At 40.3% G+C, this 21,563-nt stretch overlaps 1 protein-coding gene across 3 annotated transcripts; it reads left to right on the top strand.

The window, feature by feature from the left end:
* The first annotated feature begins 1,951 nt into the window (after positions 1 to 1,951).
* TMEM123 (transmembrane protein 123) lies at positions 1,952 to 20,159 on the top strand. Of its 3 annotated transcripts, XM_039320686.1 has the most exons (7): positions 1,952 to 2,237; positions 4,489 to 4,535; positions 9,373 to 9,450; positions 10,719 to 10,893; positions 14,236 to 14,475; positions 16,298 to 16,442; positions 19,516 to 20,159. In XM_039320686.1, exons 4-7 carry the CDS (start codon positions 10,791 to 10,793, stop codon positions 19,538 to 19,540), a joined length of 513 nt encoding a protein of 170 aa, XP_039176620.1. In that variant the 5' UTR covers positions 1,952 to 2,237; positions 4,489 to 4,535; positions 9,373 to 9,450; positions 10,719 to 10,790; the 3' UTR covers positions 19,541 to 20,159. The 3 variants fall into 3 exon arrangements, with proteins under 3 accessions (XP_039176620.1, XP_039176619.1, XP_039176618.1); XM_039320685.1 differs by lacking the exon at positions 4,489 to 4,535; XM_039320684.1 differs by lacking the exons at positions 4,489 to 4,535; positions 10,719 to 10,893 and having other exon boundaries at positions 1,989 to 2,237.
* The last annotated feature ends 1,404 nt before the right edge of the window (positions 20,160 to 21,563 follow it).

Genomic DNA, 21,563 nt, shown 5'->3' with positions numbered 1-21,563 from the left:
AATTTTTCATGGATGGCTATTGAAGGAGAAAATAATTAATAAATTATTTTATTAATAAAAGAAGTTTGGCCTAACAAAATGGCTGCAGAGAGGTATCGGTACCTTTTCAGGGACAGGGTGTGCCTTGGGATCAGGATTAACCCCTAATAACTGCCTGGGCAAGTCTCTGCAGGGTTCTTTGGCAAGATTTCAGAAATGGTTTTGCCATTGTCTCCTTTCTAGAGCTGAGAGAAAATGCCTGGCTCTAGGTTACCCAGTGGGCTTCATACCTGAAGCATGATTAAGTCTCTCAGGTTCTAGCCTAGTGCCTTAAACCAGGGGTCTTCAAACTTGGCCCTTTCATGATTTGTGGGCTTCAACTCCCAGAATTCCTCAGCCAGGTACGCTGGCTGAGGAATTCTGGGAGTTGAAGTCCACAAGTCATAAAAGGGTCAAGTTTGAAGACCCCTGCCTTAAACACTAAACCAGGGGTCTTCAAACGTGGCCCTTTTATGACTTGTGGACTTCAACTCCCAGAATTCCTCAGCCAGCGTGCCTGGCTAAGGAATTCTGGGAGTTGAATCCCACAAATCATAAAAGGGCCAAGTTTGAAGACCCCTGCACTAAACCATACTCGCACTAAACCCCTGCACTAAACCATAATCATATGACATACAAATAGCTTACTAAGAGGTTGAAACTGCAAACTCAGGGCTTATGTTCTGAAGAACTTTATCCTTCACAGGCTCTTGATTGGTGCTCAAGGCTTGCTGAGCCCACAAATCAAAGGCTAAAAATACTGGGTTGTTTTGGTCATGGCTTTGGATGGGCTGTCACTAAGGAGTCATTCTGCTTTTTCGTTGCTAAGTGAAACAGCTCGATGGGTTTTGCCCCATTTTCTTGCCATAGTTGCTAAGTGAATCACTGAAGTTACGTTAAATGAAGCTGGCTTCCCCATTGACTTTGCTTGTCAGAGGTTCGCAAAAGGGGATCCCAAGGGACTCTGGGACACTGCAGCAGTCATAAATATGAGTCAGTTGCCAAGCGTCTGAATTTTGATGCATGGGGATACCACAGTGGTTGTAAAAGGTGTAAAATGGTCATAGGTCACTTTTTTTCAGTGACATTGTAACTTCAAACTGTCATTAAATGAACTGTTGTAAGTTGAGGACTACCTGTACTCAGCTACACAGCTCAATAAACCTTGCTCAAGCAGATTGTGTTGGTCTCCATTGAGTCTGGGGTAGTTTTTTTCCCTTCACTATACTAACTGGGGTGCAGCAAAGTCGTAACTCATAGTTTAGGGGACCCCATTGTTTAACCCTTACCTAACAGTGGCAGGAATCCAACCCACAGGGGTTAATTTGAGATTCCATGTGTCACAGGAACCTAGAAGCCAGGATTCAACACACCAGGGCTCAGAATTAGGCATAAGTGACTAGAAATGGGCCACTCTGTTCAACCGCTGGAAGCATGTAGGGTTAAAAAAAAAAGTGAAAATTTAAAAAAAAGGGAAGAGTGAAGAGAAAAATCTCTGCTAGGGACTTAAAATGGGATCCTCCTGGATTGGAATCCATTTGTGTAAAATGCTTGAGCAGGGAGTTGGACTAGAAGATCTCCAAGGCCCCTTCCAACTGTTACTGTTTTCTGATGTTCTGTCCCACAACACACGCAGAGTCGGAAACGAAAGGGAATTTGGGACTTGTTTTGGACAAGTTAAATTCGCAGGGAGCCGCCATACACCCGTCAGGCAGGATCGAGGGTGGCGGGGGAGCAGACTGCTTTGCACGTGGAGGCGTGCCTTGACTTTCGGGAATCGTTCTGGATTTGGGCACCGCTGGCGCGCCCACTTCAGGCTGCCAGGAAGCCGGGCCTGCGGGGGGTGGAGGAGTCTCCCCTGCGAAGGGGGCAAAGGAAACCCCGCCAGCCCAGCCAGGGGCTTCTAACCCGCAGAGCCGAAGACGATTGTCCAAGAACCCCTGTCCAAATGCGGACCTGCCGTCCCGCCTCCTTTGCCTGCGTCACGTGGGAAGCTCGCCCCGGGGTCCTAACCGGAGCAGGCGCGCCTTCTTGCGCGCCGAGAAGGAAGTGGTGCGCGGAGGAGTAAACAGGGTAGTTCTTGGCTGGCGCTAACAGCTGGAGGGCATCGAGGCTCCGGATTCCAGCTGTTGGGAGGAACTTTCCCGCCGAGGCCACCATGAACCTGTTGCTGCCGTTGCTGGTGCTCCTTGGCCCCTTCTGCCTTTCTGCCGTTTCTGGTAGGTGATCCCGGGAAATGCCCCCTCCCTGGGAACCGACAAGAGGTTCTCTCCTCCAAAAAAACACTTTCCGTCTTAGAATTTCCTCTCCTTCCGCGTTTCCCCAACTCGTGGCTCTCCGAGGACGGCGCCTCCCCATCGTTTCCCCCCCCCGCCAGATTTTGGGGAGACAGAGGGGGGATCCGAGGCGACTCTCCCAGTTGGGGACCGTCGGATTCAAAGGGTCTCTTGGAGTTGCTCTTTCTGGAAGAAGGGAGACCCGTGTGGCTCGCAGCCCCTTCGCTCCTCCGCACACGTGCCAAAAACCCAGTTTCAACTCCGAGTCAAACATGCCTGCGCAGGAAAAGGGTCCAGCAATTCTTCTGGGCGCAGGCGTGTGGAAGGTGTTGGATCCGGTCTGGAGTGATCCGAAGTGAACTGTGGAAGCTCAGTAGGCGACTTGAGGTCATCTACTCTCTCTCAGCCCAACCTTCTATCAGGGTTTTGTTGCGAGGTTAACAGAGAGCCCCTTCCCCTGTATATTGCTTTGAACTCCTGGTTAAAAATGATATCTAAATAAAATAAATACTATAGAACCATGGATAGGTAGGGCAGGTTATGGACAGATGGCTCCTTTTTTCTTAAGGGAAGGCAGAACCCATCAGATTGTCTATCCCTCGTTTAAACCCATCTTTTTTCAAACTTTCTGTTTATTGACTGATTTTAAAATAATAACGGGGCAAAAAAAGAAACAAAATGCAACTTTTAACGTTAAGTGTTTTTCAAACTTGGCAGCTTGAAGATGTGAAGACTTCAACTCCCACAGTTCCCCAGTCAGCATGCTCAAGTTGCTGGCAGTTGACGTCTTCGCCATCTTCAAGTAGCCAAATTTGAAAAACACTGGTTCAAAACATCCTGAAGTTTGCCAAAATTATAATTTTTTGGGAGGTGGAGGGAGAAAGGCCAGGGATGGAGAAATCCAGGGATTACATGAACTTTGACCTAGGAATGCTGGTGGCTGGAAAGACAGGTGGGAATGGGGGATGGAACTGGGGGGAGGGAGATACGGTTGATTGATTGGAACAGGAAAAAATGTACCTACCACATTGTAAAGTTTCTTTCAAGCCCCATTTATCAAAAGAGATTGTTCCGTTTTCTCTAGAGGCTCACTTTTGTACAGATAACTAATTTTGTTCTGGAACTCTCATTGTCTCTTGTAAATGCTCATAGTTCTGCAACGTTGTACTCTTTATTGTTATTTTTCCAATGCTAGGGTACTTGCATTGTTCATTTGTTAACAGAGTTATATATCATAATTACTGCAGCATAATCTGAAAGGTGTTAGAACACTGCAATATTGTGCTTTGCCTTTTCTAAGATTGCTCTGACTGTGGTGGAGAGCAATCTTCCTAAAATCAAAACAAACCATGAACAGAGCTTGCCATATTGAGTCAAAACACAGACAAAGAAGCAAGCCTCATCAATTGCCAGACAACTTGCTTCTTCCAAGTAAGGCTATAAATCTACGCCTGACTGCTAATCCAATCAGCCATATCCAAATTTGAACAAACTTTTTTGAGCTGTGGAAAGCATATCCTGCAAACATGCAGGAAGCTGTATGTGTCAGTAAGAAGTAAATGTTGCATATATATACAAATATATTCAAATATATCCTGTTCTCTCTGTTAGTGTATTTTCTCCAAATGGACATTGGTCAATAAAAGGAGGAAGGAAGGAAGGAAGGAAGGAAGGAAGGAAGGAAGGAAGGAAGGAAGGAAGGAAGGAAGGAAGGAAGGAAGGAAGGAAGGAAGGAGAAAGAAAGAAAAAGAAAGAAAGAAAGAAAGAAAGAAAGAAAGAAAGAAAGAAAGAAAGAAAGAAAGAAAGAAAGAAAGAAAGAAAAGAAAAGAAAGAGAAAGAAAAAGTCCTAGAGGGCAGCAAAGGATCAGAATCTGGCCTATCAAGCTCAGGGGCCCCAAACATGGCAACTTTAAGACTTAGGCTGCAGAATTCTGGGAGTTGAAGTCCACAAGTCTTAAAGTTGTTAAGTTTGGAGACCTCTGGTCAAGCTGATGGTAATGATAGGTTGACAGTTTGGGAGAAGCAGGCGGGAAACAATTCTTGTTTTGTGTGTTGGGCAGAAATATCGGGCAAGCAGCCTTGGCTAACTTGATGAGTTTGCCACAAATGTGTGGGAGGAAACTACTGTTATTTGGAAGGTCTGAATCAGAGAGATGGGACAGTGGCTTAGGGTCTTTACTGCTCTTGTGTACAGGTGCCAGCACATTCTTTAGAGGACCACAAATGGACTGCAAATCAAAGGTATTTGGCTGAAGACTCCAAGTGAAAAAGCAGGTCATTCTAAGAAATTTCTGGAGTTGCTCAACAATGAAATGGGTGGCATATTACATTTAATAAATAAATAAACTAGATGTCCATCGGCTGAATCCAGTCCCAGAATAATTTGACCAATACTTAAAAGAATTGTTATGAACACATCCTTAAAAGAGCATTCACAACATGCAAGGCAATGGGGAAAGTCACATATGCAGATTGCTTCTAAGAGGGCTCTTGTTTTGAAGAGTAAAGAAAATATAATTTTAAAAAGTAAGGTTGGGCTTGAGTGCAATAAAGTTCGTAGTTTCTCAGAAGTAAGTCCTACTGAGCTCAGGCTGGCTTAGGAGATGGTTTTGTACAATACATCATATGCACATTGATCATTCTAGTGCAGTGTTTCTCAACCTTAGTAACTTTAAGATGTTTGGACTTCAACTCCCAGAATTCCCCAGCCAGCCTAGCTGGAAGGGACCTTGGGGTTTTTCTAGTCCAACCCCCTGCTCAAGCAGGAGACCCTATACAACAGTGGTTCTCAACCTGTGGGTCGGGACCCCATTTGGGGTCGAATGACCATTTCATGGGGTCGCCAAACAAAGCTGTCCGCCATTTTTTTCCCCTTTTCCTTAGCTGTGCTACTCCCTTTTATTCTATTGGCTTTTGAAAGCCAATAGAACAGACTCTCCTGAATAGAGTCTAATTCTGTTGGCTTTCAAACGCCAATAGGAATTGTCCAGGCTGTCTCTGCCCTCCTGAGCCCGCCAAAAGTCCCATTCTGCAAACGGTGCTGCACCAGTCGAGTAGTCCTCGACTTACGACCGGATGAGTAGTCCTTGACTTACAACCGGTTGGGGGTCACGGCATTAAAAAGGTTGAGAACCATTGCTATACAATTTAATACAAGTGGCTCTTCTTAAAAACCTCCAGTGATGAAGCACCCACAACTTCTAGAGGCAAGCTGTTCCACTGGTTAATTGTTCTCAAAGTTGGGAAGTTTCTCCTTAATTCCAAATTGCTTCTCTCCTTGATTAGTTTCATTGGTTTTAACTGTATATTAGTTTAATATACAGTTCTTGAAGACAGCAGTTGCTTATGCATTGGGACTAGCATCTTGAATAGGATGACACAAAATAAACATGAAATCAAGCCAGTATTTCTTGAAGAGAAAGGGTGCAAACATCAACCTCTCTTTTTGCTATCCGGCAAGGAAGCTTATGTCTTATTCTTGCAATTTGATATTTGAATTATATTGCTACCATTGACACAAACTGTATGAATGTTGTTGTTTTTTCCATACAGACTATCTGGTTGGCTAAGACTAATGGAATCTATCTCACAGCTGGCAACAAAATGAGCAGACTGCCATCTGCTTTAAGAAAATATTGTAGGATGCAAACACACAATCTTTTGTGGTCCAAGGGCTGTATCTCTTCTTTGAGTGTCATGCTGAAGATCATTTGTCAAACACTGGGTGGAAATATCAGGCAATTAAGATTTTTCTCTTCTGTCATCTTAAATATTGAAATTTGATAGCTGATGGCAGATATGAAAAGGATTGCTGTGTAGAAGAATCAAGCAGCTGCATTTTTATTGCTTTTCTGTTGTCTCACTTCCATCTCCAGTTGGGCAATGTGTTTGCATGATTATTATTTCCAATTGCATAATTGGGCTTGCTAAAATTTACGATAGTCCAAAGTTATAACAATTTGCAGACCTCATTTTGAATAGTGTCTGAACTAAGAAATAGTAGAGACCCATCAAGAGCGCCTTGGAATATTCAAAAACTGTTAAAGAAACAATTACGGCAGAAGCATTTTTTAAGTTCTGGGAAAAGTGATGATATCAGGCATCAAGCTGGCTCCACCCTGACTCAATTGGAATATAAAAAATGAGGAAATTTAAACACAAGCAGACTTTCAAGTTTGTTCCTATAGCCTATTTCAGTTTAACTGAGATACAGTCTTCCTGTGGAGTGGGTTTCTTGGTCCGATGTACCTCATAGACCTGAAAGAAATGTCTGTGAATAATTTCTAGTTCAAAAAACAGCAGAAATCATGGTTTAAAAATTGGACACAAGATTGTATTTGGTCTGCTAAATTAAGGTTCATCAGATTGATTGTTGATTAAGAGCTGTGGTGGTGCAGTGGTTAGAATGCAGTACTGCAGGCTACTTCTGCTGACTGCCAGCAGTTCAGCAGTTCGATTCTCACCGGCTCAAAGTTGACTCAGCCTTCCATCCTTCCGAGGTTGTAAAATGAGGACTCAGATTGTTGAGAGCAATATGCTGACTCTGTAAACCGCTTAGAGAGGACTGTAAAGCACTGTGAAGCGGTATATAAGTCTTAAGTGCTACTGCTATCCGAACCACAAATCTCTTGATAGATTTCTAAAATTTCACTTTGTGATATGCAGACTTTGTTGAAAAGGATTTTAAAAAACAGCCTAAGCTCTCTGCATCTAACAGTTCTGCCTCAGCTTTTAGAATATGCATGTGTGAGAGAAGCCTGTGCTTTATCAGCCATGGGAAAAATGTAGAGACTCATTGTGACAAGAGAGGCTTGTCCGCTAGCTTTAAAATAAACATTAATCACAACATTTGAACCACTGTGCTTTCTGTAGCTGAAGATTTGTGCAATCTATACCATGCTGCTAACTGGGGAATTTTGGGAGTTGCCACCTTAAAGTTGCCACGGTTGAGAAATACTGAACTAAAGAATATAACAAATATAAAAAGGATAATATACAAAAAGGAAGGGGTATATTCTAAAGTAACAAATACACCAGCTTTGTCCAAGATAGACGATTTCATAACTGTTGCTAGTACAAGTAGTCCTCAACTTATGACGAGTCGCTTAGAAACCATTTTACTGCAAGTTACTTTCAGTTTTTAGCAAAACCACACTGTAGTGAGCAGTGGGTTTGCTTAACAACCATGGCATTCATTTAATGATCACTGCAAAACAGGTCGTAAAATTGGATTAGTCACAACGTACGACAGTAATGGGCCGGTTCCATTACGATCATATGTTGAGGACCATCTGTAATATTTCCCCAAAATATTTCTTTCTCTGGGGTGGGCTGACTTCCCATAGAAGTAATTGTTATCATTACATTTGTACCATAGGGTCAATTCTAGTTGAAGGCATCAGTCCTATTTTGTAGATTAAAAACAGTATTTTAATTTGTACCCTAAAACCTATTGGTAACCAATACAGGCCTCATAGGTGAAATATGTTAATGGCGTTTCATGTCAGTTAGCACGTGGGCCATTGTAATTTGCATGAACTTCAGTTTCCTGTTGATACTCAAAATGAAGTCCTTGGTGTTCTCTGAGCTTGGTTGTTTTCTGCCCGACATTTCATTACCCAAATAGATAACATCAGCAGTGCTAGAAGAAAATAAAGTTTACTCTCTGTTTATGTACAAGTGGCTTGCCCTGTCAGTATTGGTGAAAGTCTAATTTTCTTCTTGGTAGTTCCTTGATTAGGCTGTTTAATGTTTGATTGTCTGCACTGGTAGTTCCTTGATTAAGGTATTGTTTAATGGTTGATTGTTGGTCTGGTATTAATCCTGATGTTAATCTCAGTTTATCTGGATGTTGATTACAACAGATATTACAGATATTTTGGTCTTTTTGTTTCCATTTTAATTAGTAATTGTTTCTTTGAGTGGTATGTAGATGTCATTTATCTCTATGTGTCTGTTGATGGCTGATACGTGTGAGTTCCACACTTCCAGGAATTCTTTAGTGTTTAGTGTTGGATTTAGCTTGGCCTAGATGCTCAGTTTCTCAAGTACTCCTAATTGGATAGTGAAATGTCTGCAAATTATCCCTAGTTGGATAGTGAAACATTTGCAAGAAAGCAACCAAGCACAGAGAGCACCAAGGATTCCACAATTCAACCCTGAGCTACAAATATTCTCTTGTATTGATCTTTAAAGGCCATGCAGAGCACATTGTAGTTGTCTAGGCAAGTAGTGCTGAGAGTTACTTCTGCAAGATCCTCTTGCTTCAGGCAGGTCTGTCATTAGTACACCAGCACTGACTATGGTTTTCACCTGCCCATCTAATGGTAGTAGTGAGTCCTAGAAGACCTGACAGACCTGCTCCCTCAAAGGCAGTACCAGTCATTCAGAAGCAACATCAGAGCTGATAGGAAACCTTAGTGAACAAACAGGTACAGTATAAGTGATACCTTGCTCAGTAGTAGTAACTGTGAGAGGGATCTCAGAGTCCTAGTGGACAATCACTTAAATATGAGCTAACTGTGCTGCAGCTGCCAAAAAAGCCAACATAGTGCTAGGCTGCATTAACAGGGATAGAATCAAGATCATGGGAAGTATTAATACCACTTTATAATGCCTTGGTAAGACTACACTTGGAATACTGCATCCAGTTTTGATCACCATGATATAAAAAAGATGTTGAGACTCTAGAAAGAGTACATAGAAGAGCAACAAAGATGATTAGGGGACTGGAGGCTAAAACATATAAAAAACGGTTGCTGGAATTGGGTATGTCTACTTTAATGAAGAGAAGGACAAGGGGGGACATGATAGCAGTGTTCCAATATCTCAGGGGTTGCCACAAAGAAGAGGGAGTCAAGCTATTCTCCAAAGCTCCTGAAGGCAGGACAAGGAGCAATGGATGGAGACTAATCAAGGAGAGAAGCAACCTAGAACTAAGGAGAAATTTCCTGACAAAACAATTAATCAGTGGAACAACCTGCCTCCAGAAGTTGTGAATGTTCCAACACTGGAAGTTTTTAAGAAGAGATTGGAAACATTGCACAAATTACTTTGATATGTATCTGTTTTATTTCAGAGTCCGTACAGGGAACTGTCAGCAGTACCTCTGCTGCCCATTTAAGCTCATCAACAATAAGTAATTCTTCAACAACAGGTAAACTTCCTTCTTACGCTGCTTTGTTCTTCAAACCCTCTTCAAAACAAATTTAAATTCTTCTTTTCCCACTTTTTTTTCCCAAATCAAATATGTTATGAATAATTACACCTGGAAAAGAGTGCCACCATTCAGGGTGATTTCATTTTTCTTCTTTAGAACAGGTCATGTGACAGAATGTTACGTTCTCTCTGTCTTTTTTTTTTTTTTCAATTGAAAGATTGAGATTCAAAGTCTATGGATGTATGGGCAAAGGGCCTCTCAACCACTGCACTGGCTTTCAAGAGCTAAAAAAGGGAAGTCTATCACTGATTACCGTTCTTTCAGAATGGAGAATAATTCCTGGAAAAATAAGTAATGGAAATTGAGTATGACTTTCTAGAACAGCATTTCTCAACCTCAGAGACTTTAAGATGTATGGATTTCAACTCTCAGAATTGCCCCAGTTAGTGGGGGAAGCTGAGCATTGGAAATCCACATATTTTAAAGATATTGAGGTTGAGAAATTGTTCTAGATAATGCTACAGCTTTAGGGAAGAACTTATAAAGTCCTAATGCTACCAGTAACCCTGTAATCATGCTTGAGTATTGTATACTTGGTAGGATTTGCATGTGAGGCATAGAACTGGAGGTATAGGTTGCTGTTGCTATCTGCCTGGCTGGAAGTTTGCTTACAGGCTATCAGAGAGAGAGAAAGAGACAAAAGCTTGAACTGTGAGTTAATAGAGGTACTTTCTGATCTTTCAGGTCTTTTCTGGCTTTATTTCCTGGAGCAAAATGACAGCATCTGAGAGAGAAAAAGGGTGGTGTTCTTGTTTTCTGTAGGCTTAATTAGACTCATCTGTCAAATAACAAGCATGTTCCTCCAAACAACTATTTATAGAAGCTGTGATAGCACCCGAACTATCTTAAGGGCAGCATAATAAGCATACACATCTTCCCTGTATCGGTAGTCCTTGACTTACGACCACTCGTTTAATGATCGTTCAAAGTTACAACAGCCGTGGAAAAAGTGACTTATGACCTTTTTTCACACCTACGACCATTGCAGCGTCTGCATGATCACCTGATCAAAATTTGGATGCTTGGAAACTGATTCATATTTATGATGGTCGCAGTGTCCCGGGGGTCATGAAGACTTTATTATAGCTTCCTGCCTTTTGCTTATGCAAATTCAGAATGAGAGCGAGAGAATGTTGTGTGCTTGGATTAATAGTTAAGGAACTACTAGAGTAAGAATATTGACTATGATTTTAATCCTACCTTAGGCATGAAAGTCACCTGGATGATTTTGGCACACTCACAGTCCTAGAAAGGGCCAATGGCAAACTGAAAACTGCATGGTCTTGTCCATAGAGTCACCAGGAGTCAGGATGGACTTGAAGGAAAATTCAGAAATGGAGGTTGCATTTGGCAGAGATTGGCCTTATACACCAACGTTTGGTATCTCTATTCTTTTGTAGCTTATGCTGAATGCAAATCAGGAAATAAGACTGATGAGCTGTGGGGTCCTTGGTGCTCTCAGAACTTGCTTATTTCTTGCAGAGGTTTTATTATCTAACTAAGTAACATAATCAGAACATATTTCTGCCTCTTGCTCTTTTTCTGTACATGCATTGGTTGCAGTTCATGAAGTATATTTAGGCTTATTTGATTTTTGGTCAGAATATTTTCTTTCTGTTTCCATCCTGCCTAAGAATTGCCCTTCAATCTCTGCTTCTGTCATGCTTCATGATAGAATCTATGTGTTATAGGGGAGCGCGGGGGAGGGGAGAGGAGAGGACAATCTCCAATTTCAAAATAAAACAAGTGGAAAGATAAATGTTAAAGCTTCTCCAAATCACTTTCAGTCACCCTAATCAAAAATAGGACCTTGTATTTATAATGAAAGTGGTGAAAATGTTAAATTTAGTTAGTTCTATAATGCAGTAGGCAAAAGAACAAGATGATTATCTCATTTTTAAAAATCACATGCTATAAATGGGAAAAAAAATGGTGGCATGCCTTGTTTATCAACATTTCAAGAAGTGATCTACACAATTACTGCATCTGTTCCTATATTTCATGCATGCTTCACAAAAGGATCATGTCATGAGGTAAGTATTTCGCCAAGCAAATGCCTTGATCCTTTTGCCCATAATTAATATTGTCTTTAAATGATATTTGGGGCAGGGGGACAATAGCTTTCCAAATGACAAGAAAAACAAATGAGTTAGGCTTGTTTCAGGAAGTTTTCAGTTTAAACTTTGAAACCACAGCTGATTTCTTTCCAAGGTGCTAAAGATAACCATTCTCCACAACTTCCGTTTATAAAGGCGGCTGTAAAAATCCCCAGAGCATTTCTACAACTGAGCAATGTGTTTTGATGCCCACTTTTCCCTGATTCAAATAACAATTCTGACCTAAGCACTGTTGTTGTTTTTTTCATATTTCAAATTAAAATATAACTCATGAAAAAAAATGGTAGTTGGATACTTCATGCATAAAAGGTATTTAGGAAAAGACACTCAGAACAGATTATTTGCATGAAGAAAATTTATCATTTATTTCCTATCATTTCAGGCTACATATCGGCTGTTTTGTGAATGGACAACTGTCCCATGACAGCCATGATGCAAAATGCTTTCAAGTTCTGAAGAGTGTCTACTCTTGAATTGTTTGGGGGAAGGGGGAGAGAGATTTTATTTAATGATAATTTAAATTTAAATTTCTTTAGGTAAGGAAAGTTTGACACTGAAGTCGTTACTTAAAAGAGGGATGGATTTGCCCTTCTTGGAGACTGTTTATCTCCAACTTTGTGATTATAATTAAACATGGCGGAGATGAAAAGCTGAGCCTAAGTTGGGACATTTTTTTCCAATGTGTTGAGTTTCTTCAGAGAGCATTCTGCTTCCTTTTGAAAACACTCCTCTGGATTTGCAAGCCACAATGATGCAGATGGTTTTATCCCTTCTCTTCTATAACAGCTATAAACCCAAACACGAACTGCAATGTCCTGGTGACTGCACATAAATATTTGCATTCCTCTTTTCCTTGGTTTTCTGGATGGCTCACAGACGCTTCTGCGGAAGATGTTACAAATATCTCACAGCTTATTCTATGCCTGTCTCATTAGGGGATAAGAGCTGTTTATTTTCAATTGTGACATACACATGTTGCCTTTCCTGTCTAAGAAGATTTATTCCCTCCTACCACATTTTATTCTCACAAGATCTGTAGTATTGAGTGGAAGCAACTGGCTCAGCATCATGTAATGAGCTTTGTAATTTTATGGGAATTTGAACCTAGGTGTGATAGCCAGTTTGGTGTAGTGGTTAAAAGCATCAAGCTAAAACCCAGAAAACTCTTGAGTTCTTAACAAGTTCTGAACAACTGCAAAGATTCACCCAGCAACAGTGGGAGAAAAATCCATAAAATGTGGCAAAACACATTTAACTGTCTCATTTAGCAACAAAAATTTAGGACTCTATTCTGGATGTAAGTCTAGGATTAGCTGTATTGCCTAAGGAGATTTAAAATTTCCAGGAGTTTCCCAATATATAAATCAATCAATAAATCAGCACAGAAATCATTATACTGTAGATAGAAAAAATATAAATCAATACATCGGTGTATAAATGGCGTGAAATACCCGACACAGGTTTCCATTCAGGATGTAGAAATAGGTAGGTTATATTTCTTTTCTGTTCTCCCAAATACGTGATTCAGGAATGGTGTATCTTTGGGGTATCACGCCCACGTGAATGCTATCAGTCCCCTCAATGGGGAAAATGTAACTGCAGCAAAAAATAAATAGGAAGGAACTTAAATATTTCACATCTCACAGCATGCTTGGCTTGCCAAGATGAAAACGAAGAATGGAATGTAGTTTTCACAAGTTGTGGAAGAAAGGGTATTTTCTCATGATTAGGTAAGCTACGAACTGACCTGATGATTTGTATCAGAAAGAATGTGGCTGTTGATTGCTAGGGAAGTAAAAGTATAGAATAAACCAGCCACATCAAGGAATGAGTAGCATCTAATCTTGGTAGCAAACTAATTTGTTGTTGTGTAAGGTAAGGTATATTTAAGCTATTTTATCCCTATTAGTGCTGTTGCTATTTAATTCAAGTTGTATTTTACAGAGTTTTTCCCTTTTCTGTTCAGACATGTCCAATTAGACACTGCCTGGACAAGTCTATGTGGTTTTCTTGGCAAGTTTTTTCAGAAGTAGTTTGCCTCTTTCCTAGGCTGAGAGAAAGTGACTGGCTCAAGGTCATCCACCTGGTTTTGTGCCCAAGGTGGGACTAGAATTCCCAATCTCCTGGTTTCTAGCCTGGTGTCTCAGCCCACTACATCAAATTAGTCCCAACGGTGCTTTTCCAGGAGGTAACTGTACTGTCTTGTTTCCTCCTGGAAAAGCACCTTTGGGACAACCATACCTAGATGACTGAGAATCTCCATAGACATATACCAAATTAGCTCTCATTTTCTGGTTTATGGAAGTTCAAAACATACCATTCTACGGAGAGAATATTGTATATTTCTTTGGGACTTTAAAAATCTGTCCATTCAGGGGGTGGTCCATTACTTCTCCTGAATACTGTATGTATACTATTCCCTGTTCCAACATTTTTACTTCTGGCCAAATCTAGGAACACCTGCAAAATGGCTGAATTAGTAGCTTCCTATGAGGTTTCTATTCCAAAAATGATAAGAATCATTTACTATACCTTTTGATATATTAATAAATCTATCCTGTAACAGAAGCATTATTTACAAACCTTACATGTTTTTCTAAACCAGCAAAGACCATGACTGTTACCCATGCCACCCAAAAATCAGTGAAAACCACGGCTCATCCTGACGTGACGTCTAAGATCACAACAATCACCAACAAGACTACCCCTGCTGCACAACCTACCATAGCCGCTCAAACAGTTAAACCTATAGTACCTGCCAGTACAACGCATTCACCAACTGAATCTGGGACACACAAGACCATTGCAGTTCCTGTAACGAAGCCATCGCCCGCTTTGGCAACAAGTATGTACTGATATTTCACTTCCTGGTTGATAGTTATCTAGATAGCATTTGTACCTCACACCATTCAATTTATCATAATTGTCTTTGTTTTTAAAGAAACTTTGTCAGAATTATAGAAATAAGGTACATCTCTTCTAGGTAACTGTGAAAAATTAGAATATTATGGATAATTTATTACATTCACAAGTATTTGGTTTGTTTCTGACCTATGACCTTAATACCAATTCAAGAGAAGCCATGTAGTGAGCAACCAAAATGCTATAACTTTTCCAATCAGACGTATTTCAGAAGTATTGGGACGATAAGTCCCAGAATTCTAAGCCAGCATCCAGTGGAGGGCAGTCCAGTTGCTTGCTAAGAATAAAACTTGTTAATGTGCTTTAACAATTCAGTTGTGAAGTTTTCCTAAGAAAGGTCTTGCACCTAAACATCAGAAAGGAACCAACTTATCTGGTACCTCCCAAAAGCAGATTCTACAAAGGACACCATTAATAAAAAAGAAACCCTTTCCTAGTAGCTCTTGAATGCAAGTTGGTTTACATGTTCATACAACAGGGTTAAGAAATGTGGTGTTTTTCATATGTCTTGAAGTATGTCAGCACTGACCTTTGCCTTTGGCTATGCTGTCATGGCTTAATGGCAGTTGAAGTCCAAAACCACTGGAAGATGCAGAATTCCTTACTCCTATGTCAGGCATGTGGGGTGAGAAAGCTGTCCAATATATGTCCAGAAGGGAACAACATAGATGGAGTGAAGCCGGGAGATCAAATTTCTTTGAGGGAACATTTAAGGTGGACATGTGTAGAATGGAGAGCACAAGATTAAAAGGTAGTGTGATATTCTTCTCCAAATATTTAAAGCCAGCCAGCTCCAATTACAAGAAAGGGATTGACATATTATAGGAATTATCCTCCAAAACATAAGTTAACATTAATGTAATATTTCTGAGTGATGTGCAGGACAGGGTGAACAAAAGAGCAAGATAGGCAAGACCAAGCAAGCATTTCTGTTTTCCTGAGTTTGTAGGTGGCCGATTCTTACTGAACTATACTATTCTAGAGCATTCATACAGTTGTTATTCCCATTTCAGAATCATTAAAAAAAATGACTCAAGTGTTTAGCGGTGGTGTGAAGGTCCTCCAGAGACATTGAAAAGAGATTCTCAATTGTCCACTCCTGCTCTAAAAATCAGCCAAGAAAAATCCAACTTGGTCTGAGCTATGGTAAAGAATAGGCTCTTGAGATAGGTTCCTACAACCAAACAGAATTCATTTTATTTGCATGTTAAAACGGAGAAAACCAAACTTGGCAACTTTAAGGTTTGTGGACTTCAACTCCCAGGATTCCTTAGCCAACCATGTTGGTTGGGTAGGTCAAGTCCACAAGTCTTAAAATTGCCAAGTTTGGAGAGCCCTGTGCTAAAGGATAAGGATAAGTAAGATAAAGAGTCTTTTGAGATCATCTGCTTCTTCCATAGATACAGTTTTCTTGATAACATTTCAGAAGCATTTGTCAGCGGTTTCTTCCAGGAAGTTGGTTGGGTTTTTTTTCTTTTTCAGCTTCCTACTCTCTTCTACAGAATGTATCCTGGTAAACTCCTGATCAAGTAACTAACCATAGCCAACCTACTTAGTTTCTCAAGATCAGCCAACATCAGCTACATGTCCTTAAAAAGAAATAGGGTAAAACATAATAAGAATTAAAAGAACAAGAACCTGCAGGAAAGAGCTGTACAATATACACTCTTAGAAAAAATGAAAAATTAATACTTCAGCAAAAGTATATGAACATTTTTGTCTTTTTTTTTTAAAAACCATTACAGAAGTTTCAGCAGTTCAAGGCAACTCACTGGGCTTCAGTGCCGGCAGCTTCATTGGTGGCATTGTGTTGACTCTTGGACTTCTTGCCTTTGGCTATATTGGATGCAGAATCTATCACACAAAAAGAGGTGTTCAGTATCGAACCATGTACGTTGGGTTGAATATTTTTGATCTTTCTCTAAGTGTAATACTGGACAGGGTTTGAGGAAGAATGTAATCTGCTCGAGCACTGGAGAATGTGACAGGATACGAAGTTGGCAGGGTTGACACCCATGTTTCTAATTCAGTAATGAAACCAATGGTAGGATGATGAAATCTGTAACTTCGGACATATTAGACCAGTGATGGCGAACCTTTTAGAGACCGAGTGCCCCCACCCAGCCCGCCGGCAGGGCCACTCACCACCTATAGGACCTGCCACAGATCACCCAGGCAGCCCAGCAACACCATTGCGGCCATGGTGCTGCGCCCCGCAGCATCAACTGTGCACAATGGGGTGTGTGGACTGAGTCTTGTCTACGCTGCCTGGCTGCCATGTCATTGGCTGCGCTGTTCCGCACAGGCCACGCCTTGGAGCGACTCTCCAGGGGGACTGCTGGTGAGGAGGGGGTCACGGGAGGAGGCAAAGTTGGGGCAACGGCATGTGTGCCCACAGAGAGGGCTCCAAGTGCCACCTCTGGCACGCGCGCCATAGGTTCGCCACCACTATTTTAGACCAACAAGGTAGATCAGATGGAGAGACCAAAGCTCTTTACAAACCCAGGCTGTCAGCATCATTTAGCCATAAAACCCACTGATTGAATCGCTTGAAGTCAGCAGATAAATAATACCATAGGCTGAGCCAAAGCAAATCTTAAACTAAATTGATCAATGATTTCACCTGGTAGAAGACGTTTATTATGATTTTGCATATTCTGCCGTTCTCTTCCAGGTATACATCTCCAACATTTTAATGTAAACTCAGGTACAATATTACACCCTGCTGCTAATGGTGTGGAATCTTGATTTTTTTCCCCTCCAATAATAATAGACTCAATGAACCCTAAGATTGGCTCATAACCCTAATGAAATAGCAATATTTAAGGACGGGATGTTAGTAATTTTTCTGGTTGCTTTCATCTTAACTCTTTATGTTTTTATTCCTCTGATAGGCAAGACTAGCACCTTCTTGCACAAGAGGAAATGTCATAGTACTAAACCCTTTGTAACCTTTCCTAACAATGAGAGTTCTTTTGTTTACTCTGCGATTACTTCCTTTCATTGGCTCCACATGGGTAGAGGCCCGGAGATCTGCAACATCCCGTCTTTTTTGAACTATTTCAGCCCTTGATTGGACCCTACCTTTTCTGTTACAGCAGAAAGCAAGCCCTTTTGCCTCCTGCTGTTCACAAAAGCATGGGGCCATATACTTGAGCACGTAACTGGTCCTAAGATAGAATAACTTTTCTTCATCCTTTGAAGGAAGCTGCAGTTTTTCATTTTGTGCTTCCTTGCTCCCCCTCCTCCCCCGTCCAATTCCAGAATTTTGCTCACCAAGCTTGGTTGGTTTATTTTTAAGCATACAGTAACAAAGGAAGCAATTTCTTTCCTTCCAGTAAGATCAGACACTATTTTTGCTTTGTGGCTGTGGTTGTGGTTGTCCGACCAAGAAGTACAACCAAAATCTTTATTGTAAGATTAACAAAATCTTGCAAGACTGAAAATAACTCTCACCTCCTTTCCTTTTACTCTCCAGAAAACTAGGGAGGATCCCTTCTGAAATGCTTCCCATCCACACCGGACATCCCTTCTATAGACTGAGATAACCTTTACATACCAGTTGTCCACTCTGTGGCTCTTCTGCCTGTTTCCCAAAGCCATTACCCCATACCAGGGTTAGGCAACCTTGGCTCTTTTATGACTCGTGGACTTCAACTCCCAGAATTCCTGAGCCAGCCAAGCTGGCTCAGGAATTCTGGGAGTTGAAGTCCACGAGTCATAAAAGAGCCAAAGTTGCCTACCCCTGCCCCATACCATCAGACGTAGTTGTAGATTCCTATTCATGGGAGGAATGTTCTACCAAATGCAGGACAACTTTACAATTCAATTATTTTTAACTTCAGGAGATTCTCTTTTCGGTTACAGTGTGAATTTTACCAACCTGTATTGGTAAATAAATCACAAGATGCTTGTTCCTTGCCCAGATATCCTGTTCTCCACCTTCATTGTTTTTAACTATTGAATTAATTTCCCCCATTTCTACTTCTATTTGTATATTTAGTTGCATTCCATGGGAATGAATAGACAAAGGGTACACACATAATAGGGAGAATATATTATAGGTAGCTCTCATTTAGTGAGCACAATTGGAACTAGAATCTTGGCTGTTGAGGCGATCATTAAGTGAAACCATGGCTGCTTAAGAGCTTCCTTCAGCTTTTCTTTGTTTTAAAGGACTGCAAAATTCATAAATGCGAGGATTGGTTGCAAAGTTACTTTTTCATCCCCTTTCATCATCAGTTTGCTCTAATGATTAAGACCCTAGGCTAGAAAGTGGGAGATTGTGAGTTCAAGTCCTGTTTTAGCCATGAAAGCCAGCAGAGAATTTTGGGTCAGTCTCTCACTTCACAGGTGGTTGTTTTGGTGAAAATAGGAGGAGGAAGGTGTGTTGGATATATTCACTGCCTTGAGTAAAGGTGGGATATAAACAAACATACCTGTGAAGTTGCTAAGCAATACAGTTACTAACTGAGAACTATTTGTGTTCTTTCACATCACCAAGTTCACTCACTGTATTTCATGTTTGTGCTCAAGTTTAGTAACAAGCATTGTCAAATAAAATTGCTTGCACAGCCTAGTGCTTAATATTCACTCCCATTGATCATGTTTTGGGGATCGCCAAATAATTTAAATCATCATCAACAGATTTATTACGAGGAATTACAGTAGCTCTGTTCACATGATGTGATCAGTCTCTTCTCCAGGCACTGTATCATGCTGTCTATATGATTCATATGAAGATTCAGCAGTGCTCTTGTTAATTTACATATAATCACAATAACCTTAAATACTGTCTTGATCAGCAGAACCCAGCTTATTTGTGAAGATCTAAAGTTTTTTCCCCCAGCACAAAAGATGGTCTAGAAAGTTTTGCATGTTCCTTAATCTAATTTAATAATTCTGTGACTTCAGCTCCCATTGATGTGTATAATATAATTCCCTTTCTTTCTTTTTTCTCTAGTGATGAACATGATGCCATTATTTAAAGTCTGTGACGACAAGACAAAAGACAAACATCCACAAATGTTACTCCTGCTTTTAGGAACACTTTCTCTCTGGGAAAATATTATCTGATCTGATATTGACTGTTTTGTCTCTTTTGGCATACATTAATCTGCAAATTTGGAGAACTCCATAAGGACTTTGCATACGTCAGAGTATCTTCAATGAAGCATTTCAAGGAATTGAAATTAGCACCTACTTTTTATCACTCTCTTTTGAAAACCATTAAAGTAAGCATTGTTGCTTCTTAGCTCTTTTCTACAGAAGATTGGAGATGACAAGTCCACAACAGAATACAATTTCAAGTGTTGGGTCCTGAACTTTTTTGTTTTATTCTCCAGTCTTTTCATTCAGGAAAACAAATCGGACATGGCTGGACAAATAAGAGCAAGAAGTATTTCCGGATCAGTTGTATAAGATTTGTGGGGTATCATTGGAATAGTGTTTCGTTAACAATCTGGGGAAGCTCAAATATTGTACAGATAGTCTTCGACTTACAACAATCCATTCAGTAACTGTTTGAAATTACAACGGCACTGAAAATAGTGAATTAAGATCATTTTTCACACTTATGACTATTGCAGCACCCCAGTAGTCATGTCTGATCAAAATTCAGACGTTTGGCAACTGACTCGTATTTATGACGGTTGCAATGTCCTGAAATCATGTGATCATCTTTTGTAACCTGACAAGCAAAGTCAATGGGGAAGCCAGGTTCACTTAACAACTGTGTTGAGTATCTTAACAACTGCAATGATTCACTTAACAACCGTGACAAGAAAGGTTGAAAAATGGGGCAAAAAATCACTTAACAGATGTCTCACTTAGAACAGAAAATTTGGGCTGAATTATGGTTGTAAGTCGAGGTCTATTTCTGTTTGCTATATTGAATCTATTTTACGCTGTGTTTTTTTTTTTTTTTTTTTACTTTGTGGTTGCAAAAAACAAGTACAACAAATAGGAGTGCAAAGATGAATTTGAAGCTTTTGAGGTGGAGGGCTTTTGTTGTGTTTTATGCATTTTAAAACATGAGAGATGAATAGGACTGTCTTGAAGAAGATCCTTATAAAATGGGCATCTTCGCATGTTTTTCCTGGAAAGGGAAGCCAATGTTCTTCCAATTGGAAGGGATTCTGAAATCATCCCGTTGGGTTCCATCTAGTGACATCCGTTCTGTTGGGGGTTACCATATCAAAAATTCACCAGGTCGTATGAGTTAGCTCTTAGACAAGAGGCTGTGTGACATATCTGTTAAATGGAGATAATTGTGTAATTATTCATTGCCTGTGTTTATACTTTCATAGAGAAACTGATTTAAGAAATAAAAATCCAGAACATTTACACCAGTAGTTATTGAATAACTTAGACAATTGCGCTATCTAGTATTCATCAATGATAACTAATTATGCCATGCTGTCCAACATCCGGAGTGTATTTCAGAAATGAAACAAATTTGACATTGATTAGGCATGGGGCACTTAAAGGATAAATGTGCTCTGTACGATACCCCATTTGGTTGATCAGATTCTCAAAGAAGTTCTCAAGGGCTTCTCTCAAGGAATCCAACATTCAGAGGACAACTATCAAAGCTACTCTCCAACCGTCTTGGAGATGAGACATTTTTTCTTTCTTCAGAAGGAATAAAAACGGCCTCTGTTGCTTTCCAGTGGAAAGTATTATTAACACAAGTTGTTGCATGGAAGAGATTTGAATAGGAATTTCTGTAAAGGGGGAGAGCCTAATTCTTTCCAATGTTGTGAACCCTCAGTACAACATTTTGCCTTACATCTTTCATTAATAACTGTAGATATTTGCTAATTACAGAATTGCTAATGGAAGTAGAGCTACTAAGGGATAACTCGCCTCGCCACAGAACTATACTTTGATCACGCATCGTTCCTTCTATTCATCAGTCAAGTTTTAAGATAGCTTCTACCATGGTTGTTTAAATAGAATGTGGTAAAAGTACTGTAGATGTTGTAATCTTTTTTTATTTGATCTTTACAG

This window comes from Crotalus tigris, unplaced genomic scaffold (assembly GCF_016545835.1).
Source record: "Crotalus tigris isolate CLP2741 ecotype Arizona unplaced genomic scaffold, ASM1654583v1 scf7180000023684.367845, whole genome shotgun sequence".
Lineage (NCBI taxonomy): Eukaryota > Metazoa > Chordata > Lepidosauria > Squamata > Viperidae > Crotalus > Crotalus tigris.
This window is presented reverse-complemented; position numbering and strand designations above follow the sequence as displayed.